Here is a 26,288-nt window from a genome sequence, read left to right as displayed (position 1 = left end):
GCAGTGCACTGAACTGCAGGGAATGGTTATACTGCCCATTGCTACAGTCTGTCAGGAAGCCCCTCACGAGCTGAGGGGAAAACCTGGATCAACTGCAACCTCCCAAACACTGGCTCCTGTTTCTGCCAGATAGTGAGACACACGCGCGGGTGGCTGGGAAAGCAGACGTTCCCACACTGCTAGATAGTGAGCTGCTTGAGAGAAAGAGGGAGGTGGACAGAGAGAGAGTGATTGAGAGAGGGGCGAGAGAGAAACAGAGAGGGAGAGGGGAGAGGGGGGGAAAGAGAACGTGATTCAAAGAGAAGAGGGATGAGAGAGATTGTGTGGGAGAGAGGGTGTGAGAGAGGGGGAGAGAGTAATTGAGAACGAGTAAGTGTGAGAGAGTGTGTGGGAGACAGAGTGGTTAAGAGAAGGGGAGAGAGAGTGATTGAGAAGTGGTGGGAGCGAAAGTGATTGCTTGAAGAGAGGGGGAACAGCGAGTGAGAGAGTGAGCACAGAAAGATAGAGAGAGGCAGTGAGGGCAGCGTTTCGTAATTCACTGTCAGAACAGATAATCGGAGGCTTCCTCAGCTGCCGGGAAGCGCCCAAGGAGAGACATCGAGTGACATGCCATGCAGTTTCCTCACAGCAAGCTCCCTATTTCCCCATGAGAAACTCCTCTGCAACCTTCATCCACCTCCCCACCCTGCAATGAATGACCTGACCGTTCCCTGTGTCCAGCAAAAACCAGCTTGTTTCATGTCCCATTACCCCCACCCCCCAATCTGTGCCACCATCGCCATTTTGCACCCACTGGCTGGAGCTCCATTCCTGAAGCCCCTCCAACTTGCTTTCTCCCTCCCCTCTTTCAAAGCACATCAAGACCTAACCCTTTGACCGCGCTTTCAGTCATCTTTTCCCCTCCCCATCCCACCTCCCTCGGCTCCCACCCCTTAGATGCTCCGCCGCCAGCGTCAAGACCTTTGAGATGTGCTTCCTACATTAAAAAGGCGCTGTGTAAATGTTATGTTACGTTTCTGGAAGGGAAACACAAAAATATTGCTTATGCGTCCTGCGGACAGTTTCCAAACAGGGCATCCGGCCCTCGGCAGCCAAAAGGCTGGACCACCCTGTTCTAACATTGAGAGCGATAAATTGAACTGGAGCAATTGTGCATGAAAAGGATTGCAAGCTGTTCTTTTCATGTATACTAGTGTAACAAATCACGCTGTCCTCCCTTTGAGAACTCCTGCTTACTATTGCATTAACATTGTTACAAATCAGTTGAATAATTTAAAGTGTAGCCAGCCAATTGCAGAGAAAGGCACGGCAGTGAGAAGGACATAAATAACAGCTTGTATCTGACAATACATTACAAGCAATAGATTTTGTTTTCCCTAGAATTCAAATTCTTTTGTGCCCTCCTTCTATACCTCTCAAAGCGACATTTGCTGGACAGCACACGATATCGGCATCATTTATATAATAATAATAATAATCCTTGCATTTGATATAGCGCTTTTCACGTCTTCTCGACGTCTCAAAGCGCTTAGTCCAGCAGTTTCATATGTAACATTTGCACCAGTAACTTGTGGAATTTCTGGGATGGAGATCCTTTATACAGATCAACTTTATGTAGTAATAAATATAATAATATTCCTTGCATTTGATACAGTACCTTATCATGTCATTGAGACTTCTCAAAAGTGCTTCACAAAATACGCTGTAAATTGAATTGACCTATATTTTGTGGACAACTTTAGTAAAATAATGTGAATGTTTAGGAAGTATATAAAATGGTGCAACCCCTCCTCTCAGCAGACACAGCAGAAAATGCTATGACACATCATGAAAGGATGAAATGCCTTAGTTTTATTCATAAACTTTTGTAACGCACAAGAAACTGATTTCATTTTCATTCAACAACTTGACTACAATGTTAACAATCTGCAAGATGGGTAAATGCAGAACAGTGTTAGAACAGAAATAAATCCAGCAGTTTCATATGTAACTTTTTTTTAAGAAAAAGAGAATATTTCTGGGAGAGTATTTACATGCTAGTGTAAATGCAATTTGGCTGATGCACACTGTGCCAGATCCCCCAAACAAAGTCACTCAGATGACTACTGGGTAGGATTCAAATTCTTATCAGGAGAGCAAAAGATTAAAAGCAATGTTCTCTGCTCTGATTATGCTTTTAAAAACTAATTACGGGTTATAGATCCTGCAAAATCGAAATACTGATCATTAGAGATTATCCTGGATTATTGAAAGATAGTGAGTGACTTGGATTATACAATGGGCAGAGGGTGGCACTGCTGCTTGTACACTGGGGCACTGAGAGTCGTAGCTCTGTCCTACACATACACAATTGTGTAAATCTGAGATAAACAAATCCCAGGATTCAGCAACAACTTGAATTTATAGAGTGCCCTTCACGGCATCTCAGAGTGCTTAAATTAGTCCCCCAATTTGGAATGCTAAAAGTGACTCAGCTGGGTCTTGAAGGGTTAAACAAATATTGTCTTTACTTAAAACTGATCCTGTATAATTTTCTCTGTTCCATAACTACAGCCCACTTCTCTTCTCCCCACAAGGAAGAACCACAATGGCAAGGGGTTGGTGATTGGTTTCATGTCAGTTTCATATCAACCCCTAATATTGATGTCAACCCTTTTCCCCTGCCTTTAGATGCAGGAAAGGGTGATGATTTTTCCCAGTTTTATCAATTCAATAATAACATGTCTTATCCTTCCGCCACTTACAAAGAATGTTTGTTATTCTTAGAACAAGGGAAAATGCATTAACAAAGTAACCCCATCAGATCCATTCTGACTCTTCTTCTCCCTCTTTGACAGAAACAACTCGATTTTTTGCAACACAAGTGGAGGTTGGGGGAGGGATACAGAAATGGACAAGTGCATTGTTCATTTCACTTCACTGGTAAATGTGAAAATATCCTACAGCGCACAATTTTTTTTATTTATATATATATTTTTTAAAAAAAGTTAATGGGCAAATGGTAGAGGCACTATATTATTCCCTTTTCTCCAGCACTTTCACTTTCTCTCTCTCTCTCTCAGACGTACTCCGAATGCTCTTTGTTCTGCAGAGTGGTTTGAAGTTCAGGATCTGCCACTGCTTGCTGAGCTGCGTTGTCTGCATTCCTGGACAATTGGTGCTCACTCCTCAGCTTTTGTATCTCTGTGTTTAAGTCCAACAACGTCTTGGCAAGCTGTCGATCCTGGGACCTCATCTCCAGCTTCAAATGCAAAGGGGACACCACAACACAAGCGCTGAAATTAGCATTTCGCTGCTCATTGACATTCAAAGGGTTAGACAGATATTGTTCTACGAGAGACTCGCATCAAATCGCCATCAATCCTTCTGATCCATTGACCGTGACGGCTGCAGCCTTGTGTGAAATATCGTCCAGTATATAATCAATTGTAACGTGGATAGTATTGCTTCTCCCAAACCAAACACGCCTGCACCGCCGTGTTTATTATTGTTAAAAAAAAGACTTTTCTTTCTTATTCAAACCATGAACTCACTCGAATGGCCAAAATGCGATCGACGAAACTATTTTGACTCCCCCCCCCCCCCTCCCCCCAAAAAAAAAGTATTCATCTAGTAAGAGGGAGGGGACTTTTAAAATTAACCACACATTTAATATATGTGTGTGTGCATATATATATATATATATAAAATCGAGGGGGAATTGTGCAGTGTGAAAATCTGCAAAGTCTTTCTAACTTAGTCAGCGTGTTGGACCTCTGTCCCCCCCCACCCCACCCCCACCCCCGCAGGCTGTGGATCTGGTGAGGTGAGGCGAGGTGACCAGTGTAGCGTTGTGTCAGTGTCAGTAAAGCACAGAGCAGAGTGTGCTGCACACACACACACAACATACATACACACACACACACACCATACACACAACATACATACACACACACAACATACATACACACACACACACAACGTACATACACACACACACACACAACATACATACAAACACACACACAACGTACGCACATGCACACACACACAACGTACATGCATACGCATACACACACACACAACATATATACACGCACACACAGCGTACATGCATACACACTCACACACATACATACAAACACGCATACACACACAGCTTACATACACTCACACACACAACACACACATATATACAATACACACACACAAATATATATATATATATAAAGCGGATCAGATACACACACACACAGAGCAGCAACATGGGTTCCCAATGCCATTGTAACAATCTCCAGCCGCGGGGAGTGGGCGGGAGGGGAGGGGGGAGCCCGGGGGGCGGGGGGGGGTACCCGGGGAGCGGGGGGTACCCGGGGGGACTCGGGGGGGGGGGGCCGGAGGGGGGCGGGGTACCCGGGGGCGGGTACCCGGGGGGTACCCGGGCGGGGTACCCGGGGGGGGTACCCGGGGCGGGGGGGTACCCGGGGGGGGGGGGGTACCCGGGGGGGGGGTACCCGGGGGGGGGGGGGGGTACCCGGGGGGGGGGTGGAGGGGGGGGTACCCGGGGGGGGGGGGCCGGGGGGGGTACCCGGGGGGGGGGGGTACGGGGGGGTACCGGGGGGGGGGCGGGGGGGGTACCCGGGGGGGGGGGTGGGGGGGGGGTACCGGGGGGGGGGTACCCGGGGGGGGGGGTACCGGGGGGGTACCCGGGGGGGGGGTACCCGGGGGGGTACCGGGGGGGGGGTACCCGGGGGGGGTACCCGGGGGGGGGGGCGGGGGGGGGGGGGGTACCCGGGGGGGGGGGGGGGGGGGGGGGGTACCCGGGGGGGGGTACCCGGGGGGGGGGGCTGGAGGGGGGCGGGGGGTACCCGGGGGGGGGACCGGGGGGGGGGTACCCGGGGGGGGGGGCTGGAGGGGGGGGGTACCGGGGGGGGGGTACCCGGGGGGGGGGGTACCCGGGGGGGGGTACCCGGGGGGGGGTACCGGGGGGGGGGTACCCGGGGGGGGGGGGGGGGGGGGGGGCGGGGGGGGTACCCGGGGGGGGTACCCGGGGGGTACCCGGGGGGGGGGGTACCCGGGGGGGGTACCCGGGGGGGTACCCGGGGGGGGGGGTACCGGGGGGGGGGGTACCCGGGGGGGGGGGTACCCGGGGGGGGTACCCGGGGCGGGGGGGGGTACCCGGGGGGGGGCTCACCAGCTCGGAGCGGAGCCAGGAGATGGCGCCGTCAATCTTGGCTCTGCGGAGCTCCTCGTCAGCGCGCGGGTTAGTGCTGAGGCTCCAGCGCTCCCGCTTCTCGGTGGGAGCGGAGGGGCCCCGGAAAGCCCTCAGCAGTCGGTGTCTGAGGTTCTCCAACATCAGACTGGACACAGAGTCTTCGTACTGACCGTCACTGCTCATAGTGAGGACCGACTGCAGAGGCGGTGTCCACAACAACGAGGAGATATTTATACAGAACAACCTGAACAGTCAGCTCCAGTCCCACAGACAGACACCTCCAGAGCCACATACCCCCCCACCCCCCCCCCCCCTCCCCCCCAGAGCATTCACACTCGCACACAGTGCAGCACTGTGTCTCTGCTTTGCCAGTCTCCCCGGGGGGGGGGGTCCCAGGGTCCTGTGAGGATTGCTCATTCACCTCTCTTTGACAACCTTTTTCTCTTGGCAGCTCTGGATCATAGCACTGAGATTTCCACCCATAAGAGAGAGAGAGAGAGAGAGAGAGCTGTTTTTACAGCCCCCCCCCACACTCCCCACTCCCTTCTCCACAGCACCAATGGGTTTTGTAATTGTTACTATGGAAAACTCCCCAACAGCCATTCATTCAGGAGCGAGAAAGAAAATGGGACAAAGCCTATTGTTGTCGGGTCTGGTCCGCTGCACTCGCAAAGAAAGTTGGCAGATCTAAACCGAAGGAGGGGGAGAAAGAGAGGCGAGAGCTTGTCAGCACGCCAGCTCCGCTCTGGCCAGTGGCACCGCATGTCAATTAAACTGGCAGGGCCTGCGCTCAATTGCCAATGTAAACAGCAGTGAGGATAAACCGCACGCCTCCCTCATGCTATCGTCTGCTCTTGTCATCTCGACTGGAGCGATAGATAAGGATCCACTTTCTGCTGACTGCAGCAAAGACGCCAACAGTACCGGATCATAGAATCATAGAACCGTACAGCGCAGGAGGAGGCCATTCGGCCCGTCGTGTCTGTGCCGGCTCTTTGAAAAGAGCTATCCGATTGAATCCCACTACCCTGCTCTCTCCCCATAGCCCTGCAAACTTGTCCTCCCCAAATAATTATCTAACTGTAGTTGCAAACTCGATCCTGAAAACCTTTTTGTCTGAAAAAAGAACGTGTTGATTCATTCAAGAACAAATTAGATAGATTTCTGTTAAGAAATAGTATCTCGGGATACAATATCTAGTTTGGGACAGTACATGTCATGCGACTGCCAGGATTGCGGACATCAGTCTTCTTTCACTTAGCAAATTCTCATATTATTATTATTATGTTCTTATGGAACATCCTGTCCCCACAAACCCAACAATGAAACCGGCTGCTAAAATTACAGGTCAACAAAGTAAAGTAAATGTTGCATTTTTTTAAAAAAGCCTCCAGCTGACAGTGTAGGGTTTAAAGTAATCTTGCAATGGGGAGCTTAAGAAGGGAGAAGTTAGCCAGGGAATGGCTAGTGTTTTTTATGTTGAGTGTTATCATTTGAGCGGATAATGGAGTTAAATGTTGGGATTATGTTACTAACCTGAAATTTTCCCCTTTACCATAGCATCACGAAAGCCTTGGCACACAGCAACGTACTGTACTTTCCAGAGGCTTTTTGCTCTGCGCTGCTAATCTTCAGTCACCGAGGTACACAAACAGGCATGCAAAGTGTGATTGACAGAGAAAAGAAGCTGCCAGACCCGGGGAGGGGGATATATAAGTGTGCCAGTTTAGTCTTGGAATAATGTCCTTACTTCATTTCCACAAAAAAGGAATCCACTGCATTCCTTGCTGTTTTTCACACTAACTTGACCGTGTTCTTGGTTTTAACATTGCATTTCAATAACTAAGGGTGCCTCTAAACTTGTAGGGTGACCATAATTTATAAACCAAATCCGGGGACACATATATAAAAAAATTGAACTCACCACAATTTCTGATGCTGGAGGTACTGGAGAAGCTTGTGGGATTAATGGCTGTATTTCTCTGGTGAGTGTATCTCCTTTAGGATTTTATTGTTCTTGTTCAGTTTGTTGCTGAACTCAAGATAAGGCAAATTTGGTCAGGGACACAATATCTCATCCGGGGACTGTCCCCGGAAATCGAGGACGTAAGGTTACCCTAACTAAAGTATTCCCTTTTCATAATGAACACAGGAGAGATAGCCAGAGCCTGTTTTGTCAATGCATTGTCAAGGTTGCAGATTTTTTTAAAACATCCTAGATGTTGATGATGCTAAATAAACACACACAAGAGTCTTTATCGATTCTTAAGGTTCTGCAAAACAGTAATAATAATAATCCTTGCATTTGATATAGCGCTTTTCACGTTGGGAGGATGTCCCAAAGCGCTTCACAGAACACACTGTAAAGTGAATTGACTGTATATTTGTGGGCGAATGCGGCAGCCAATTGCGCACAGCAATGTCCCACAAACAGTCGTAGATTGAAAATGACCAATTTATTATTGTTTTTGGAGGGATTATTATTATAACTTAAATAGAGTTATGACCTAATAGAGTTCTTCAAAATCATGAGGGAATTTGATAGGTTAGAAAGGGAAGAGCTGTTTCCACTGGTGGGTGTGTCGGTGACTCGAGGTCACAGATTCAAAATAGTATCTAAAAGAAGCAGAGGGGAGGTGAGAAGAAATTTTTTCACGCATCGAGTTGTTCGAATCTGGAACACTTCGCCTGAAAGGGTGATCGAGGCCGATTCGATAACAACTTTTAAAAACGCGGTCGTTGGGTATTTGAGGAGGACGGGTTTGCAGGGCTATGGGGAAAGGGCTGGGGAGTGGGCTTGACATTACATTGCTCTTTTCAAAGAGCCGGCACAAACTCGATGGGCCGAATGGCCTCTTTTTGTGCTGTACGATTCTATAGTTCTATGATTTGATGTAGCATGTTATCACGTTCTCAAAGCACTTCACAGGGTTCACTATAAAGTGTAGCCACTGTGTATTTTGAACATAGCAGCCAGTTTGCACACAGCAATGTCCCACAAACAGGCATGAAGTAAATGACCAATTAATGCAGAGGACTGATAGCCAGAATATTGGGAGACAATCCCTTTTTTTGATAGTCAAGGGATTTTCAATACCTACATATACTGGCACATAATGTAGCACAAAAAAGCTAGGAGCAACTGGTTCCACAACCTCCAAAAATCTAATGATATTTTGTACATGCACATCACGATATCATTCTGATACTTACACAATACCATCAAGAAGTCTGTGTATAAGTGGAATGTCATTTGCCAGAGGTCAAGAGTCTGTCTAAGAGCACAATTAAAAGTGTTTTGCCCACAAAATAGACAGCGGCTGCATTTTGCAATATATCCTACGAAGCACTCTGAAACATCCTCATGAAAGGTGCTGTATTAATGGAAAGGATTATTTATTAAAACTTGCACTTTACTACATTAAGTTTTATCAGGCATTGTTTTACCCTTTGTTTAATCTGTGTATGTCCTCTTTGCATATAATGCTTTCTTCACAATTTACTACAGCAGCTACTATATTATCATTTTGTAAACTTTGTTATATAGCTCCCGGTTCCCACATCCTGTGGGAGGAAATATTTTAGAACACGTGAAGATTTCATTGAGATGCAACTGTGATCATTGTGAATTGTAACCTGAGATTAATTTTTTACTGAAGCCAACATTCCTCTGTTTGTTAAAAATGGGCATAGAGCCCATTTAATGAACTCCTCGAAGGAATGCTGAGCGAAAGATATCATTAGATGCCAAGCGAGAGAAATGTAACATTAGCGATAATAAAAATCATAGCCACCAATGTTAATGTACCTGCAATAATGTGGATTTCACGCTAGTAAAGTGGGTAACAAACTAGTAGAATGATGAAAAGAAGGGGAAAATTAGCTTTCAAAACACAACCTGACTCTTAAGAACTTTTCAAAATGTGCATGACCTTATATTTTAAGACAATCATAATAATTATCACGTCTTCGAGATGCCTTAAAGTGCTTCCCAGAATATACTGTAAAGTGAATTGCAAACAGCAGTGTCCCACAAAACTTGTGCATAGTGTGAGAAAATTAATATTATTTCTTAAAAAATGTTAAAGGGATTATTACCGACGGAAAAGCGATACCCCAATCGACGAACAACTGGATTCCTACTTACTGCTAGGTAAACCGACGCATGTGGAGTAAGGAAACTTGCTTAGCATTTCTCCCTGCCTGAGAATTGATCCCAGGTCCTCTTGTTTGCAATTCAAGTGCTTTAACTATTAAACTACAGGAATCCATCTTATGTCTCAGAGTTTCACACAGTTATTCGACTTCACAGCAATTCCTGTGATGCGCTTCAGGACGCCTCAATGATGTGATAAGGTGATATATTTTATGTAAAGATTATTATTAGAATTGTTTGGGTCTCTGATTTTTGAAAGCATCAGTTTGAATGCATTTTACCTATAAGTCAAAACAAGCTACAGTAAAACTCGCATAATTCATATCTTTATAAATTGTATAATTGTTTTAAGTCATACATACTTAATTATTGCAAATTATTGATTAAATTGGATGTTATGCAATTTATGCAAGTTTGACTGTAACTCATGCTTTGCATAAATCATATTAAATATTACGGTCTCGACTGATTCGACTTAAAATTTAAAATTGTGCTGAATTTTGGAAAACTCTTAAGTTTAGTCTTATCTTGGAAGTTGGTTTTTCAAAATTCAAAAGATTAAGACTGAACTTTTAAAATGATGTATGATTTTAAATTTAAGACAGAGAGGGAAAAATTACCATGGAAAGAAAATATGCAAAAGAAGTGTCTTCTGTCTTTCAAACTCTGGAGAAATGTTGAGCCTGTGTTCACTGCTTCCAATCAATGGCGTGGCAGAAATCAGCAATTTGTTAAGTGAAAATGAGGATGTGAAACTACATCCTATTCTCTATAGGATTCAGCTAATTATTAACTACTGTACATGAGTCTGAGATTCTTTACAACTCATCTTAAATTACATTACATGGACTTCAGTTTCAGTTGTTTAGTGATGCATATTTAGCCATGACAGTCTTAACACATATATCTAAACAAGCAGTTTAGTTACTAAACCAAACTCTAAATCTCTTGATAACCAAATGATAAATTGTAAACATTTCAAGAACAAAAGTGTTGAGCTCTGAGGCAAAGAATTACTGCTTTCTGCATGAGTGATCACCAGTTTTATCACTGAACCCACAGGAATTTAGTACCACAAGGCGTAAAATGTGCTTTCATGTTTCTGATAATAGTCTAGCCCTTTTGGTAAATAAATCAGCTTGTTGCTATGGATTATGTTTCTTTCTTATGTGCTCCCAAAGAATCAGAGTGTTTAGTTGTATCTCATAAACCTACATTCCTCATGCGCAGCTGCACTCTTACTATTGTGAATGTACTGAATGCTGTTCAATTACCTCACAAGCCCACTTCTAAGTAGCCCATTTGAGGTGCCATAGCCTATGAAGCTATTTGCATGTACTATAATATTCACAACTATTATAAAGCTGGAAATGTTCAGTTTAAAAAATATAACATTTTGTTTTTAAATGCAGTTATAGATTCACATTTGAGTTATGTTGGACTTTATTTAGTTTGTTACTTACAAACATAGCTATCCTCTCCACACTACATGTCAGTTTTGAGTGGAGCAGGAAAATTGCTCTAAAGAAATAAAGGAAAAAATAAGGATAACTTAGTTCTTGGAGATAATTGATGCCTTTGGTCCAGTTTGCAGCATTTCTTAACAGGATTTTCCTAGATCCGTGGGAATGCTTCTGAAAATGCATTGTAGCATAGCGAGTTCCCACATAATAATAAAAATCCTCGCATTTGATATAGCGTCTTATCACATCGTTGAGACATGGGCATAGAAACGTAGCAACAGGAGTAGGCCATTCAGCCCCTCGAGCCTGTTCAACCATTCTATAAGATCATGGCATGCTATGAGACATCACATATTCATGGAGCTTAACGTCTTACCCACTGTTGAAGAAATATATTATTTAATCTCGATTTATTTATATTGTCTATATAATGTTCAACCATAATCTGAAAAGTTTTTTTCAATGAAAACACACAACTACTATTATGAGTGAAGAGATTTGTTTAATTATGACAGTTTAGGAATACACTGATTGAGATTTAAAACTCACGTCTAAGTGATTTTTAGAAAGATTTTAAAGCTTCAGGCACATTCTGTGAGAACTTTCTCTTGTTGCTAAGTATAACGACTTTGTTAAAGTTTGCTCCCAAGCATTCCTATGTAGAGAACATCATCATTAGGATTTTATCTCAAACAGTTTCAGGTGATTTTGTGGAAGTATCATGGTAGACAGTGAGTGGAGAATGATTATGTCCCAATTATGTATCAGATGGCAATGTCTATTTCCAGGCAGGGCGAAACCTTGGGCAAGTTTCCTTTCTCCACACGCCTCATAATAATCCCTCCAAAGAAACAAAACAATAATAAATTGGTCATTTTCAATCCACGACTGTCTGTGGGACACTGCTGTGCGCAATTGGCTGCCGCGTTCGTCCACAAATATACAGTTAATTCACTTTACAGTATATTCTGTGAAGCGCTTTGGGACATCTAGAAGACGTGAAAAGTGCTATATCAAATGCAAGGAATATTATTATTATTATTATAAGTTATAATGCAGTAACATATATATATATAACAACAACAACAACAAGATTCCATTTATAGAGAGCCTTTCACGTCGGGAGGACGTCCCAAAGGCTTGAATGTAAAAACGTGGTGGTTTATCTTATTCTGATCAATCAAAAAGCATGTTTTAATATTTCCCATTTTAAAGACATAGTACAATGATGACTGTTTTTAATGATCTCTTTGTCTCCAGAAGCTGGAAGTGATGTCAGCAGTGACCTATCGACTTGGAAGCGAGATTGCCAGCCACATTTTCTGAAGACCTGTTGTAAGTGAATGCAGTATCTAATTTAATGGACCCAAACATTGCATTGTAATAGGGTCATTCTCCAGCTACTTTGTTTATTCGTAATTTGAAGCCCAACATTCCACCTAGTGTTAGTCAGCAAGGCCATTTTATCTTGAAACTTAAGATGGTGCAGAATTATGGAAAATTCTTACAGTTAGTCTTAATTTAGAAACCAGACTCTTGCAGCTTTTATAAAAAAACGGCTTCCAAATTAAGAATGAATTTAAGAATTTGACACAATTTTACACAACTGTAAATTTGCAGAAAAAAAATGTTCCTACAAGCTAAGGCGAGCTGAAGTTTCGGCCAGTGTATGTTATTTGGATAATTTGTACAATCTGTTCTGAAAAATTGCGCTAAGTGATGCACGCATGATGGAAAAATGCCACTAGCTTCCTTAAAAAAACAATTAGTCGTATGATAAACTATTAAACGTTTTGTCAGGCAGAATGGAATGCATGTCTCAATCTTTCTATATCCACAAATACTATCCTCTTGAGGTACTGTAACATTGAATATTTGTAAAAGGTTCTGTTCACATCAGGAGCTGAGAAAATCTGGCTAAAACTAGTATCGATAAGACTATTCCTAGCATCTCTTTGCTTTTTGGTTGGAATGTATCTAATGCATTACTGAGGTGTCTCCTCATTTATGTGCATAAAATTTCTTTGTGCTCATAGTAATTTCCATGACAATAGGGAACTGATAAATAGTTCTGGTTACAACTATGAGACAACTTTAGCAAAAGTACGAACAAAAACATGATGAACAAATATAGCGCAAAGTCAGTCCATCTAACTTCTTCCTGATACTTCTGGCTTGCTGCTCTTAAGATACTGTAGTTTCTTTCATTGAGATCTTTCTTACACTTTTATTGGGAGGGAAGGGAAAAAAGGGATTCATTTTGAATATCTCATTTAACCACATTGATTAGTGGAGCCATAATGCCACACTTACCATTCTATCCCACTGAGTGGCTCAGTGTTCAAGATGATGAGTGCAATGCCCAAGATCCCAAGGTGAGTCTGCCAACAGCACTACTTCATCTGCTGAAATATTGCCTATAAGCATGGGACAAAAATATCAACCAATAGTACTCTGATCCAAGTCATGGTATGGTGAATGTTGTGCTAAACTTTAGGTTCTGGTTCAGGGCAATTTGTTTTCTTAAAAAGTTACTTTTCTTTCTCTTTTCGTAGCTGCATTACTATGCATTATGACACAGAGGCTTTCAGTTAATGGCACCCTGTAACTAGTTGTTAAGTGCGAAAAAGTGGGGTGGAGCGACTCACTGCCAATTTTCCATCTCTTCCAATGCGGGAGTGCTTTATCTGATTTCTGCTTGGTTTTGTTTCTAGCAGCCTATCTGCAATTCTAAACTCAGTGTGCTACAAACATGTATCAACTGTCATACAACAGAACACCACTGTTCAATTTATGTCTTTCTTTTCTCCTTTGATCTCATCTGCTCATTAGAGCAGTTCATAGGACAGAAATCATAATACTGAATACAACTGGTTTATTTTTATTGAATAACATAATGAGCAAGAATTAACTACAATATTACAAATTTGCAATAGGAACATAGTTAGGAAGAAATACCTGTGTGGAAATATTTTCTTGTTTTCAATTCAATTGAGGGAAATCTTATCTTGTACAGCAATTTATTAATTGATATAATCGATGTTATAATAATAATAATAATCCTTGCATTTGATATAGCGCTTTTCACGTCGGGAGGACGTCCCAAAGCGCTTCACAGAACACACTGTAAAGTGAATTGACTGTATATTTGTGGGCGAACGCAGCAGCCAATTGCGCACAGCAATGTCGCACAAACAGTTGTAGATTGAAAATGACCAATTTTATTATTGTTTTTGGTTTTTTGGAGGGATTATTATTAGGCGTGTGGAGTAAGGAAACTTGCCCAAGTTTCGCCCTGTGCCTGGAATTGAACTCAGGTCTCTCACTTGCAAAGCGAGTGCTCTAACCACTGAGCTACAGGACTCCATAGATGTTGCTAGAGAGTTGGGATCCCCAGGCAATGGCCAGCACTGAATAAGAAACACAACAGACGACTAATGATCAGATTTGATCTTGAAGTATGATGTTTATAATAGGGTGAGCTGTGTGGGAATTAATAATTCTTGTTCTCTTTTTTCTTATGAATGTTATCATGAAATCGTAGAAACCATCTGCTGTTTCAATAAACAAATGAAATATGATCCAAAATTCCCAAATATTACATTTACAGTGGAAGCCTGCTAAGCTGGAAACATTTTGTCCGGTTTAAGAGGAGAAGGAGGAGTTGTTGGCGCTGCTCAGCCAAAATTCACAGAACATACTGCGCCGTTTTCAAATCCTCCAGGGTAAGTATAGGGTAAATTTTGCTATCCTTCTGCTATCTTGTTCTCCCTCCTTTCCCTCCCTTTCTCTAAGTCATGATTGCCATACCCTCTCTCCCCTCTCTCCCCCGCCCTATGCTGTATCCCGTAGCTCGCAGGCTGATGCTGCCCCACTGATCTCTCACTCCCGGTCTCTGCATGTGCGTTTTGGCTGCCGCCCCAACCCGAGCCGTTCCTTCCGTAAATGTTCCTGCTCCCACCCCCCACACTCCGCTACTCCCACTCTGTCCTTCTCTCCCACCGCCCTCCTTGCCTTCTCTATCTCCTGGACCCCACCATTACCTCCCTCTGATCCAGCCTGGGCATCCTCCATCAGGCCCATCGTGGCTCCCGGCACTGGTTGTCCCAGAGCAGCCACCCCAACAGTCCCAGCACTCACTCTCCGCAGCAACCGCCTCCGAACGGCAAACACCCCTTCCCCCTCCCTCATCCATACCCTCTCCAACTCTACCCCCTCCTCAAACTCCACAGTCATTTCTCCCCCATGATCCCAAATCCTCTCTATGCCACTCTCTCCTCCATCCACACCCTCCGCAACAAACCTATCTGCATCTCCGTCCAAAATGTCCGCTCCTTCTCCAATAAAGTCCTTACTATATCCATGACGTCATTCGAGATGAGCACATTGATAGTCTTGGGCTTACAGAAACCTGGCTCTACCCCAGTGACCTCGTGCCCCTTGTTGAAGCCTCCCCTCCCAGCTACACTTCTCACCACACCTGCCGCAACCAACATGGCAGCGAGCTGGCCCTCATCTCCCCAGCTTCCCTTGGTCTATCCTCCTATTCCTCTGGCTGTTTCTCCTTCTTCCAGCACCTCACCCTCTAGCATCCCTCCTCTCTCTCCCTCAAAATCCTTCTAGTTTACCGCTCCCCCAAACCTCCTGGTTCCTTCCTCACTGATATCTCCTCTCATCCCTGTACCTCTGCATTGAACACCTGCTTATAATGGGTGATTTAAACCTCAACCTAAACTCCCCTTGCACCCCCTCCTCGGATTTCACTGCCCTCCTCTCCTCCCTAAACCTCACCCTCCACATCAACTCACCAACCCACAATCGTGGCCATTCCCTCGATCTCGCCATCACACATGGCCTTGATATTTCTGACCTGTCAATCATGGACAAGGCAATCTCGGTTCACTTCCTCATCTCCCGCTCCTCTCATGTCCCACTCCCCTCTCCCAAGCCGTCCACCATTTTTTCCTGCCCCTGGATAAAGCTTCTCCCTGAGTCCCTCACAAATGCCCTCTCTTCCTCGGACCTCCTCTTCCTCTGGCCCTCCACCCACAGCGATCCTGATGCAGCCGTCAAGCTGCATAATGACCGTCTCTCCACAACCTTTAATTCCCTGGCTCCCCTGAAATCCAGGGCAGTTTGCAAATCCAGCCACTCCCCCTGGTACAACAGTCATCTCCGCTCACTCAAAACCCAAATTTGAACCCTTGAGCACAGTTGGCAGAAATCCAGCCTCATGATTCACTGCCATCTGTGGCTCGAGCACCTCTGCACCTACTGCCTTTCCTTTGCACAGGTCAAAAATAGCTTTTACTCCAAAGTCATCCTAGAGGCCAAAACAACCCAGACTTCTGTCTGAGACTTCTTCGCCTCAAAGACTGAAAACATCCACTGGCTGCATCATCCTCTGCCCCCATATCCCCTTCCACCCACCCAGACCATCCACACTGCCTTCTCCCTCCGCCACAACTCCTGCCACCTCCTTAAACTCCTTTGCCCCCATTTCTCCCTCTCAATCACAATCACCTGCATGAAGTTCACCACCTCTGCCTTGGTCCCCTCCCCACCAGCTGCTGGTCACTCAATTCCCCCTCCTCTCGCCCTTGCTGCCTGACACAGTCAACCAGTTTCTCTCCTCAGGCTCGGTTCCACTCCCACTGAAAACCGTTGTTATCACACCCCTCCTCAAATAAAACACTCTTGATCCCTCTAACCTCGTACACTACCGTCCCATCTCCAACCTACCCTTTCTTGCCAAAATCCTGGAACGCATTGTTGCAGGTCAACTTCGGTCACACCTCTCCCTCCACTCCCTCCTCGAGCCCCTGCAGTCTGGTTTTCGTGCTGTCCACAGCACAGAGACAGCGCTTGTCAAAGTCACAAATTACGTCCACTCTATCTGTGACCAGGGCTCCCTCTGCCTCCACGTCCTCCTGGTTCTTTCTGACCGGTTCAACAGGGTGGACCACCCATCCTCCTCCACCACCTCTCTTCCCTCATCCATCTTAGTGGGACCGCACTCGCATGGTTATTGACTGTATACTTTGTGGATGAAATCCGTCAGCCACTTGTACACAGCAGTGTCCCACAAACAGCGGTGGATAAAGTGACCAAATTATTATCTTTTTAAAGGGGTTATTAAGTCCCGGAAAAGCGATCTGTCAATCAACTAACAACTGGGTTCCGACTTACTGCTAGGCAAACCAAGTTGTATCCTGCAGTATTTAATTGCCAACCATGTCCAGGTTGTAACCATGTTTCTGTTAAAACAATTACATCCATTCCCTCACTTTTGTTCATTGTCTCCAGTTCTACCATTTTGTTCTCCATCCCATGTGTGTTGCAGGACAGGCCTTTCCCTGTCTTCTTGTTATCTTTCATTAATACCTTGCTTTCATTTTTACTCACATCTCTTCCCTTTGTATTTAAATTATGTTCATCTCTTCTCTCCTCTCCTCTGCCAATTATCTGCCAATTGTTTAATTTTCTGCATGTTGCTCTCCTTATCCCCCCATTCTCCCTGTTTGATGTTGACTCTCCAATACAACGTTGAGGGTATGCAGCATTGTTGGAGATGTCGCCCTTTAGATGAAATGTTACACTAAGACCCTGCCTTGTTTGTTCAAGTGGATGTTAAAGATCGTATGCCACAATTTGAAAAGAGAAGGGAGTTTCTCCCGATCTCTTGTTCTACAATCCTGCAAATAAGATTGATCATTTGCTTCAAGGCCGTTTGTAGGTCATTGCTGTGTGCAAGTTGGCTGCTGCATTTGTCAATATAATAAGCAGTCACTATAGTCTACAGTAAAATCCTGTGAAATAATTTGACGTGTCAACTACATGATGAGCCATGGTGTTGAATGGAAGGAATATTGTGTATCTAATCCCCTCAATGCAGTTTCAAATGTTAATGACTCGACTGCTTCCCTCACTCAGTGAGCACCAACCTGCTTCAGGTCCTCCATCCTGTCCGCACCCCCTTTAGCGAACGGGCTTTCGGCTTTCTTCCCCCTCTGTCCGGAACTCAGTCTGAGTCGTTCCCTCCCTCCCCTCTTTCAAGCCACGTCTCAAAATCTTTGCCCATGCTTTCGGTGATCTTTCCCCTCCGCACCCCCACACGGATCCCACTCCTAGCTCCAGTGATCATTCTGCACTGTGAATGGGCTTTGGGAAGCTCTCCCGCTGTGAAAGGCGCTGAGTGAACGTTAATTGTAATGGTCTAACAGCAGAATGAATATTTGCTGCCCTCCGGTGGCAAGAACCTATCACTGCTGAGAGACATGATAATCAAATCTGTAAACCCAGTCCTTCTGCAGATCTCTCTCTCCCCTCTTTCAAGCCACGTCTCAAAACGTAAATCTTTGACTGTGCTTTCGGTCATATAAAAATAATAGTAATCCTTGCATGTGGAGTGGAGTCCTGTAGTTCAGTGGTTAGAGCACTCGCCTCGCAAGCAAGAGACCTGGGTTCAATTCCCGGCAAGGCAAAATGTTGGGCGAGATTCCTTACTCCATACACCTCCGTTTACCTCACAGTCAGTAGGAACCCATTGTTAGTCGGTTGGAGGATCTCTTTTCCAGGGGTAATAATTCCTTAAAAAATAATAATAAATTGGTCACTCAATCCAAGACTGTTTGTGGGACACTGCTGTGCGCAATTGGCTGCTGTGTTTCGACCACAAAATATACAGTCCAGTTACTTTATATTATATTCTGTGAAGCGCTTTGAGACGTCCCTCAGCGCCTTGGGACGTCCTCCTGACGCGAAAGGCGCTTTATAAATGGAATCGTGTTGTTGTTGTTGTTGTGATAAGGCGCTATATCAAATGCAAGGATTATTATTATATTATTTAATATAGCACCTTATCACGTTGTTGAGACGTCTCAAAGTGCTTCAGAGAATATACTGTAACGTGAATTGACTGCATATTTTGTGGATGAAACGCTTTCCCCTCCCCACCCCCATTGTGAATGGGCTTTGGGCAGCCCTCCCACTATGAAAGACGTGACTGACTGTGGGTAAATGTGAATTGCAATTGTCCAACTGCAGAATGAACATTTGCTGCCCTCCGGTGGAGCACACCTGTAACTGCACAAAGACATGTTAATCGAATCTATAAACCCACTCCTCCTTCATACCAACAGCAGCAGCAGCCCTCCTTGTGTTACGTGGGCATCTCTTGTGCATGGGCGACGTACCACGAGGCGTACGTGAAACTCAGAACAAGAAAGTATTTTTAGGAGGTATGGGACAGTGCGGGAGAAATTGAGACTAAAGCCCCACCCCACGTTCTCAGTGTTGAGCCACTCTTACCTTCACAGTCTTCTTGGAGAACCTGTTTAAGGCCTATCCCTGCGATTTGAAGATAATAATAATAATACTTGCATTTGATATAGTGCCTTATCATGTCTTCTAGACATCTCAAAGCGCTTGACAGAACATACTGCAAAGTGTTGTGATTGGGTTTTTTGTAGGCAAAACGGGGCAGCCAATTGTGCACAGCGGTGTCCCACAAACAGTTGTGAATTGAGTGACCAAATTATTACTTGTTCATTTTTTGAAGGGATTATTACCCCCAGAAAGTGATCCGGCAATCGACTAACAACCGGGTTCCTACTTACTGCTTGGTAAACAGAAGCATGTGGAATATGGAAACTTGCCTAAAGTTTTCCCATGAAGTGATGGCATGAGATCCCTTTATGAGATCTTCAGTGGCTCCCCTCTCTATGAGTTTGAATGAATTCAACTGTCAATATTTAGTTGAAATCAGGTGTTTATCACTTGATTTTTGGGGGGTCAGTCGGGTCAGCAAACACACACAGAAACCCAGCACCGTGCTTATGATTATTCAACCCAAACTGAGAATTCCATGCATCCCATCTATACATGGAAATTCAAGAGCTATTTATTGGAACGGAATAATAATAAACCTTGCATTTGATATAGCGCTTTTCACATCAGGAGGATGTCCCAAAGCGCTTCACAGAACACACTGTAAAGTGAATTGACTGTATATTTGTGGGCGAACGCGGCAGCCAATTGCGCACAGCAATGTCCCACAAACAGTCGTAGATTGAAAATGACCAATTTTATTATTGTTTTGGGTTTTGGAGGGATTATTATTAGGCGTGTGGAGTAAGGAAACTTGCCCAAGGTTTCGCCCTGCCTGGAATTGAACTCAGGTCTCTCACTTGCAAAGCGAGTGCTCTAACCACTGAGCTACAGGACTCCAACTACAGGGGTGTGGAATGCACACTTTCTCCCTGGAGGGATGCACCTGCTAACCTAATTGCAGAAAGTATTATTTTTTTATATTTAGTTTTAATCAATGGTGAAAAAAATGCAGGTCAGCAGTAAAATGTGCTCCTCAATGACACCAATCAACTCCCCGCAATTTTCCGGAAAATTTGTCAAATTTCCCCACAATGTTTGGCAAAGGTTTCCGCAATTTTCTAGTGGCCCAGGTCACATAGCCAATGTGTTATACACATTGTATGAAATGTTTGAAGTTATTAAACTGTACATATTTTCAAGTAGAAAGTGTATTATTAATGGACTTCATTTAATTAAAGCTACTTTTAAATGTATGAGGAATGCATTTAAAAGTAAAGGACAACCAAATACACCTTTATCACAACCAAGCAGCAAAAAGTTATTGTGCTTCTCCAGTTTCTTACAAAATTTCTAAGCTAAATAAAGCTTGAAAAAAATGTTTAATTCTAATACCAAGCCAGAAAATAAACCAACTACCACCATTCCCCCTCCCAAAAAAAACCACATATTTATTATAACTGGAATCTGGGCCAGTGAGTTGTGCTCATCTGCAAAAGTAATTTTCTTTAGAAATTATCCACCCCCCAAATACCACTTTACATTTCTAAAATCATAAAATGTTTAAAGCACAGAAGGAAGCCATTAGATCTTAAGGAATAGGATTAATCATCTTGTATGATTAAATATATATAATGCATTCAGAACAAAAATTAGTAATGTAAACCATGTAAACCTATTGCACAGAGTGTACATACTTCATCAACAACAACAAAACAAAATCACATTTATATAGCGCCTTTCACATCGGGAGGACGTCCCAAGGTGCTGGACAGACAGAGTTTCGGACCCGAGCTAGGGGTTGGGATCTAAACCTGGTTTAGATACTCTTAAGCATGGTGATGGGTTACCACATGAGTCAGACACCCAGCTGACCCCCCAAAAAATTCACATGTTGTAGAGATGATAAAGCCCCAGAAGAGAAGAGCTCCCGCAGTTGCAATTACTTGTTCAGTTGTTTCACTGAGGAAGAACAACTGCAGAGTTGAAGGTGTTATTGTCGAAAGTAATATTCAGCTCTTTGTTTCAAAAAAGAATCTGTTATCCTTGCAAGTTAAAGCTACGGACTCGGTTGATATGTCAGCACACTTGTGGGAAGGGTCTCCTGAATGGACTTGCGCAATGGGAAGGGCCTCCTAGATGGAGTTACTGAGAGTGGGAGCTACTAATGTGGGTTGGATGAGGGGCGGGTGGGGGCACAAAAAGCTGTAACCCTGCAGAAAGTTCATGTTAAGATTTAAAAGAAAAGATGGGATAAAAGGTCTCGTTTCAGGGTCGTTTCAGTCAGTGAGAGTCAGCGCCTCCTGAGGCTGGTTTAATTTAGCTGCCAAAAGTCAGTGTCTGCCAGGGCTGGTCCAGTGCTGCAGCCAAAAGTCAGTGTCAGCCAGTACTGGTTCAATATATCTACACGCTCCGTATCTGACAGCTCTGATGCAGTGCAGTTGCTGAGCCAGGCCAAGTTCAGTTGTCATGAATTGAGAGTCAGGTAGGGAAGGACTAATATAGCTGTCAAGAGTCAGTGTCTACCAGGGATTGTTCGATGCAGCTGTCGAGTGTCAATGTCTGCCAGGACTAGTTTAGAACAGTTTCCGAGTTACTGCCTGTCAGAGCTGAATCAATGTCCGTCAAAGCTAGTTTAATGTAGCTGTTGAGAGTCAGTGTCTGCCATAGCTAGTTCAGTTTGGCTGCACAGTTAAGAGTCTATCAGGAGTGGCTCAGTTTATTTGCTGACTGTCCGTGTCTGCTAGGGCAGGTTAAGTGTAACGGTTCAGATTCGGTGTTCTCTGGGTTTTTTCAATGCGCTTCCACAATCATTGTCTGCCAGGGTTTGTTGAGTGCAATTGCTCAGTGTGTATTAGGGCTGGTTCAGTGTAGCTGCCGAGAGTCAGAATTTGCCAAGACAAGTCAGTACAGTTGCAGTTAGTGTCCTACAGGCCTGGTTCAGTGTAACTGCTGCGATTAGTTTGTGCCCGGAGTGGAGTTGCAGTCAGAAGGCGCTCCGGGATCTAGTTGTGCAATGGGAAGGAGGTCCGGGATGGAGTTCGACAGACCGAAGGGACTCCGGGTTGGAGTTGTGCACTGGGAAAGGATTCCAGGATGGAACGGTTCAGTCGGAGGAACTTTGAGATGGAGGTGCAAGGTTGGAGGCACACCTTGATGGAGTTACAGTTGGAGGAAAACCGGAATGGAGTTCCAGAGGCAAAGGGACACCTGAACGGAGTTTCACAGTTGGAGAGACATCAGGATGAAGTTCCACAGTTTATGAGTCACTGAGATGGAATTGCACAAGCAGAAGGGTCTCTGGAATGGAGTTGGCCAGTGGGAAGAGATTCTGGGATAGAGTTGTGCAGTGGGAAGAGTCTCCAGGGTTGGAGTTGCATAGTCAGACAGGACTCCGGGAAGGAGTTCAATAGGTAGAAGGGACTCCAGGATGGAGTTACGCTGTGGGAAAGGACTCCAGGTGGAGTTTCATGGGAAAATGGGACTACGTAATGGAGTGGCAAAGTTAGAAGGGATTCCAGGATGAAGTTGCGAGTGGGAAGGGACTCCAGGATGGAGCTGCTCAATTGGAGGGACACCAGGTCGGAGGAAAACCGGAAAACCGGAATGGAGTTCCAATGCAAAGGGATATCTAAACAGAGTTCTACAAATGGAGTGACAACGGGTTGAAGTTCCACAGTCAGTGAGGTACAGAGGGAGAGTTTGAATTTCAGAGGGACTCTGGGATGGAAATGCACAGTTCCAAAGAGCACGGACGGAGTGTCAGCAAGCTCAACTGCCAATGGTGAGTTGGATAGGGTGGACATGAGGCAGGACAGTGATTGCTGAAGGATGGAAGCACACTGGGCGGTTCAGTTGTAGGAAAGATGGGGATGGAGTTACGGAGAGTGGGGGCTACTAATGGTGCAGTGGATAGTGGGGGTGTGGGGGCACATAGAGCTATAACCCTTCAGAAAGTTCATGTTAAGATTTAAAAGGAAAGACGGGATAAAAGATTGTCAACATCTCTTGTTTCAGTGCAGATGCCGAGTGTCAGCGCCTCCTGTGGCTGATTTAATGTAGCTGCCAGGACATGTTCAGTGTAGCTCCAGAGAGTTGGTGTCTGCCATGGCTGATTCAGTGCAGTTCCAGTCAGTGTCTGCCAGGACTAGTTCAATGTAACCCTAGAGGGTTGATGTCTGTCAGTGCTAGTTCAGTAAAAATGACAAGTTAGATTCTGCCAGAGCTGGTTAAGTGCTTTTGCCGAGTCAGTGTCTGACAGGTAGCTGCAATAATCAGTATTTGCCAGGACTGGTTCAGTGCATTCACCAAGAGTCAGTGTGTACCTGGGCTTTTTCACTGTGCATGCACAAAACATTGTCTGCCAGGGGTTGTTCATTGTAATTGTTGAGTCAGTGTCTGCCAGGGCTGGTTTAGTGTAGCTACTGAGATAACTGTGTGCCAGGGCTGATTTAGTGTTAATACTGTTTCAATGTGCTAGGACTCATTTAGTTTGGCTGCACAATTGGTGTGTGACGGCGCTGGTTCAATGTAATTGCCATGTCAGTATCTCCCAGGGCTAGTTGAGTGTAGTTGCAGAGTCAAATGTTTACCAGCCTATGGTTTAGCATAGCTTCTGAGATAATAATCCTTGCATTTGATATAGTGCCTTATTACGTCTTCGAAAATTCTCAAAGCACTTCACAGAATATACTGTAAAGGGAATCGACGTGTGGGGTTGAGATGAGCGGCTGTCAGGGTTGGTTCAGTTAGAACTATAAGGAGGAATGTAGAAACGGATTTACTCCATTGTAAAATACTTTTTGTTTATATGGCAAAATAAAAAAGAAGTATATTGAATGGGAATGACTGCACAAGCTGTGGTGGAAAAGACAAAAAGTTCCAGCGCTTTAGGACATCCTACTGACATGAAAGGCGTTATACAAATGTCATTTGTTGTTGCAAGCTGTGCCCTACTGACAAGTGACTGTAATTCACATCCCAGAAGTTTGGGAATTTTGCATAACAATGGGACATCAAGCACATAACATTGACACGATATCCACAGAGCAATGGGTCTGCAGAGACAAATGTATAAATTGTGGAGAAAATGATGAAGATGGCAAGAAAAGTGGACTGAGATGTACACTTGGCTTTATTAGCACATCAAAACATGCCAGGTGCAACCAAAAGCACCAGGATCAGGGTAACATTTCGAGGAAAGAAATTAATATCAGTGTTGATCACCTGATGAGACTGAACAGAATCAGAGTATAAACCATGAACACTGAGGTCAGGGAAGGTGCTGGAAGACAAATTGGAGAAAGTGTATTTGAAGTGAGACTGTGTTAAACAATTTGGAATGCATTGAGTGTGGTGTACTTTATTCTCAAGAAACTATGATAGAGGTATCGGTCCAAGAGAATCCGGGAAGGAGTTCCAGAACACTTTCAGAATATTGATCGGGGTCAGAATGGCTGAAAGCTCGGCCGCCAATGGTGTGGTAGATATGGTGGGAGACATGAAGCAGGCCAGTGATCTCTGAGTGAAAGGAGCGGCTTTGTCAGTAGGATCACAGGAAAGATGACTGAAAGTGCGGTAAAAAAGGGCTTTGAACATTGGGAGGGAGCAATCGGAGGGACTCTGGGATGAAGTTCCCAAGAATGGAAGCAGATGGCTGAAAGCTCAGCCGTTAATAGCAGATAGCAGAGGGGGCATAAAGCAGGCGGTGTTCACTGAGCTAAGGGAGCAGTCTGGTAGATAGGGATGATAGAGGTCACAGAAGCAGAATTGGGCAAGGCAACTAGAGTTCTGGATAGTCTGAAACTTGTGTGGGAGAGCTGAGGAATCCGGTGAGCAGGGTATTGGCACAGTCAAGCCTGCATCTGATGAAAACATGAATGAGGATGCTCGTGGAGTGAGATATTGGGGTAGGTGGGCAACGTTATGGTGGTGAGGGAAAGCAGCGGGCCTGAGAGTTCAGGTGTGGACAGGCTACTAGATAAGAGTGATCATCTCACAATAGAAGCTAATAATAATCCTTACATTTGATACAGAGCCTTATTGCGACATCTCAAAACGCTTCACAGAATATACTGTAAAGTGGATTGAGTTTACAATTTTTAACTTTAAAAATAATTAACTTTATAATTTAAGCTAGATAAACAAGAATGTCTGCTTTGGATTCCAAAAAAAAACTGTAGCATGCAGCAGAAACCTGTGAACACAATCACAACAGGACTCAGAAAAAAAAGTTCTGATTTCATTAGATACTTACAAAAGCCCTGTAGCGGTCTCAGTGATCCAGTTACTGAGCTACATGGGTACACAGTATTCCAGGGTACTGCCAATGACATCATAGCCATGGCCCTACAGTAGGTCCTAGAAGGGCAGATGAGTCACTGGAGGCAGAGATTCATCAAACTCAGCTTGTTATTCCTGCCAACCAAAGCCCTAATGGGTAGGGCGGTCCTAGCTTGCCAAACAGCAATATCAATTGCAAGCTATGCAGTTTTAGCTGATTTAGAGTCCAGCAGTACCCTAACGTACACTCCCGTGTCCCCAAGCCTTGGCTTTTGTCAACCTGTGCCTAATACTTTCCGGAATTAGGCAAGCAGGATGCGTCCCTCCAGGGAGAGTGTGCATTTTACTCCAACAATCTATCTCTGGGATCTCTATGTGTAGGTGGGATACATGGAATTCTTGGTTTGGATACTCTTAAGCATGGTGGTTTTGTATGTATCAGCTGACTAAAAAAAAATTAGTGTCTGACTTTAGAATCTGGTGTTTCATAGTAAAAATAAAAATCTGTTGAATTAATGATCACTTAAATAAAAAATAAGTAATTTGATCGTTTGAGACTATTGCACTTCACTTGCTTTTATTCATTTGTAGTTTGTCTTTTGCTTTTATAATCCCAATCTTTCATTCTTTAAGTTGCTTTTGAGAATTTTAAATCTGGTTTAATCTACCAGCAACCTCTGTGTATGCAGTTAGTCATTTTACTTTTTCAACTTTTTCCTATTTCTTTTCCTTTCTTGGTTTCATCTCACTTGTCATGTTAGTGTTATAAAGGAGCTGCTCGATCACAATGAATTTTGATGTAGAATCATACTGAAATCTTTACCTCACATTTTCCTCAGATGCTAATTGACATGCTGTACATTTT

General features: G+C 44.3%; 1 protein-coding gene across 1 annotated transcript; it reads right to left on the bottom strand.

Moving 5' to 3' along the window:
• Window positions 1–1,830: 1,830 nt before the first annotated feature.
• Window positions 1,831–5,505, bottom strand: si:ch211-153f2.3 (alanine and arginine-rich domain-containing protein). The gene is made up of 2 exons (XM_042332127.1): window positions 5,174–5,505; window positions 1,831–3,241 (listed from the first exon to the last, which is right to left on the bottom strand). The coding sequence occupies exons 1-2, from the start codon at window positions 5,375–5,377 to the stop codon at window positions 3,059–3,061; spliced, it is 387 nt and encodes a 128-aa protein (XP_042188061.1). The 5' UTR covers window positions 5,378–5,505; the 3' UTR covers window positions 1,831–3,058.
• Between the last annotated feature and the right edge of the window lie 20,783 nt (window positions 5,506–26,288).

This window comes from Callorhinchus milii, unplaced genomic scaffold, assembly GCF_018977255.1.
Source record: "Callorhinchus milii isolate IMCB2004 unplaced genomic scaffold, IMCB_Cmil_1.0 Scaffold2, whole genome shotgun sequence".
NCBI lineage: Eukaryota > Metazoa > Chordata > Chondrichthyes > Chimaeriformes > Callorhinchidae > Callorhinchus > Callorhinchus milii.
The sequence above is the reverse complement of the archived record's forward strand: the minus strand, read 5'-3'. Positions and strand labels throughout refer to the sequence as shown.

What these genes read in the sequence shown, in the direction of transcription:
- si:ch211-153f2.3 (XM_042332127.1), bottom strand. Translation starts at nt 5,377, where the DNA reads ATGAGCAGTGACGGTCAGTACGAAGACTCTGTGTCCAGTCTGATGTTG. An exon ending in CCTGGCTCCGCTCCGAGCTG is followed by an intron (nt 3,242 to 5,173) that starts GTGAGCCCCCCC and finishes TTGCATTTGAAG; the next exon opens with CTGGAGATGAGGTCCCAGGA.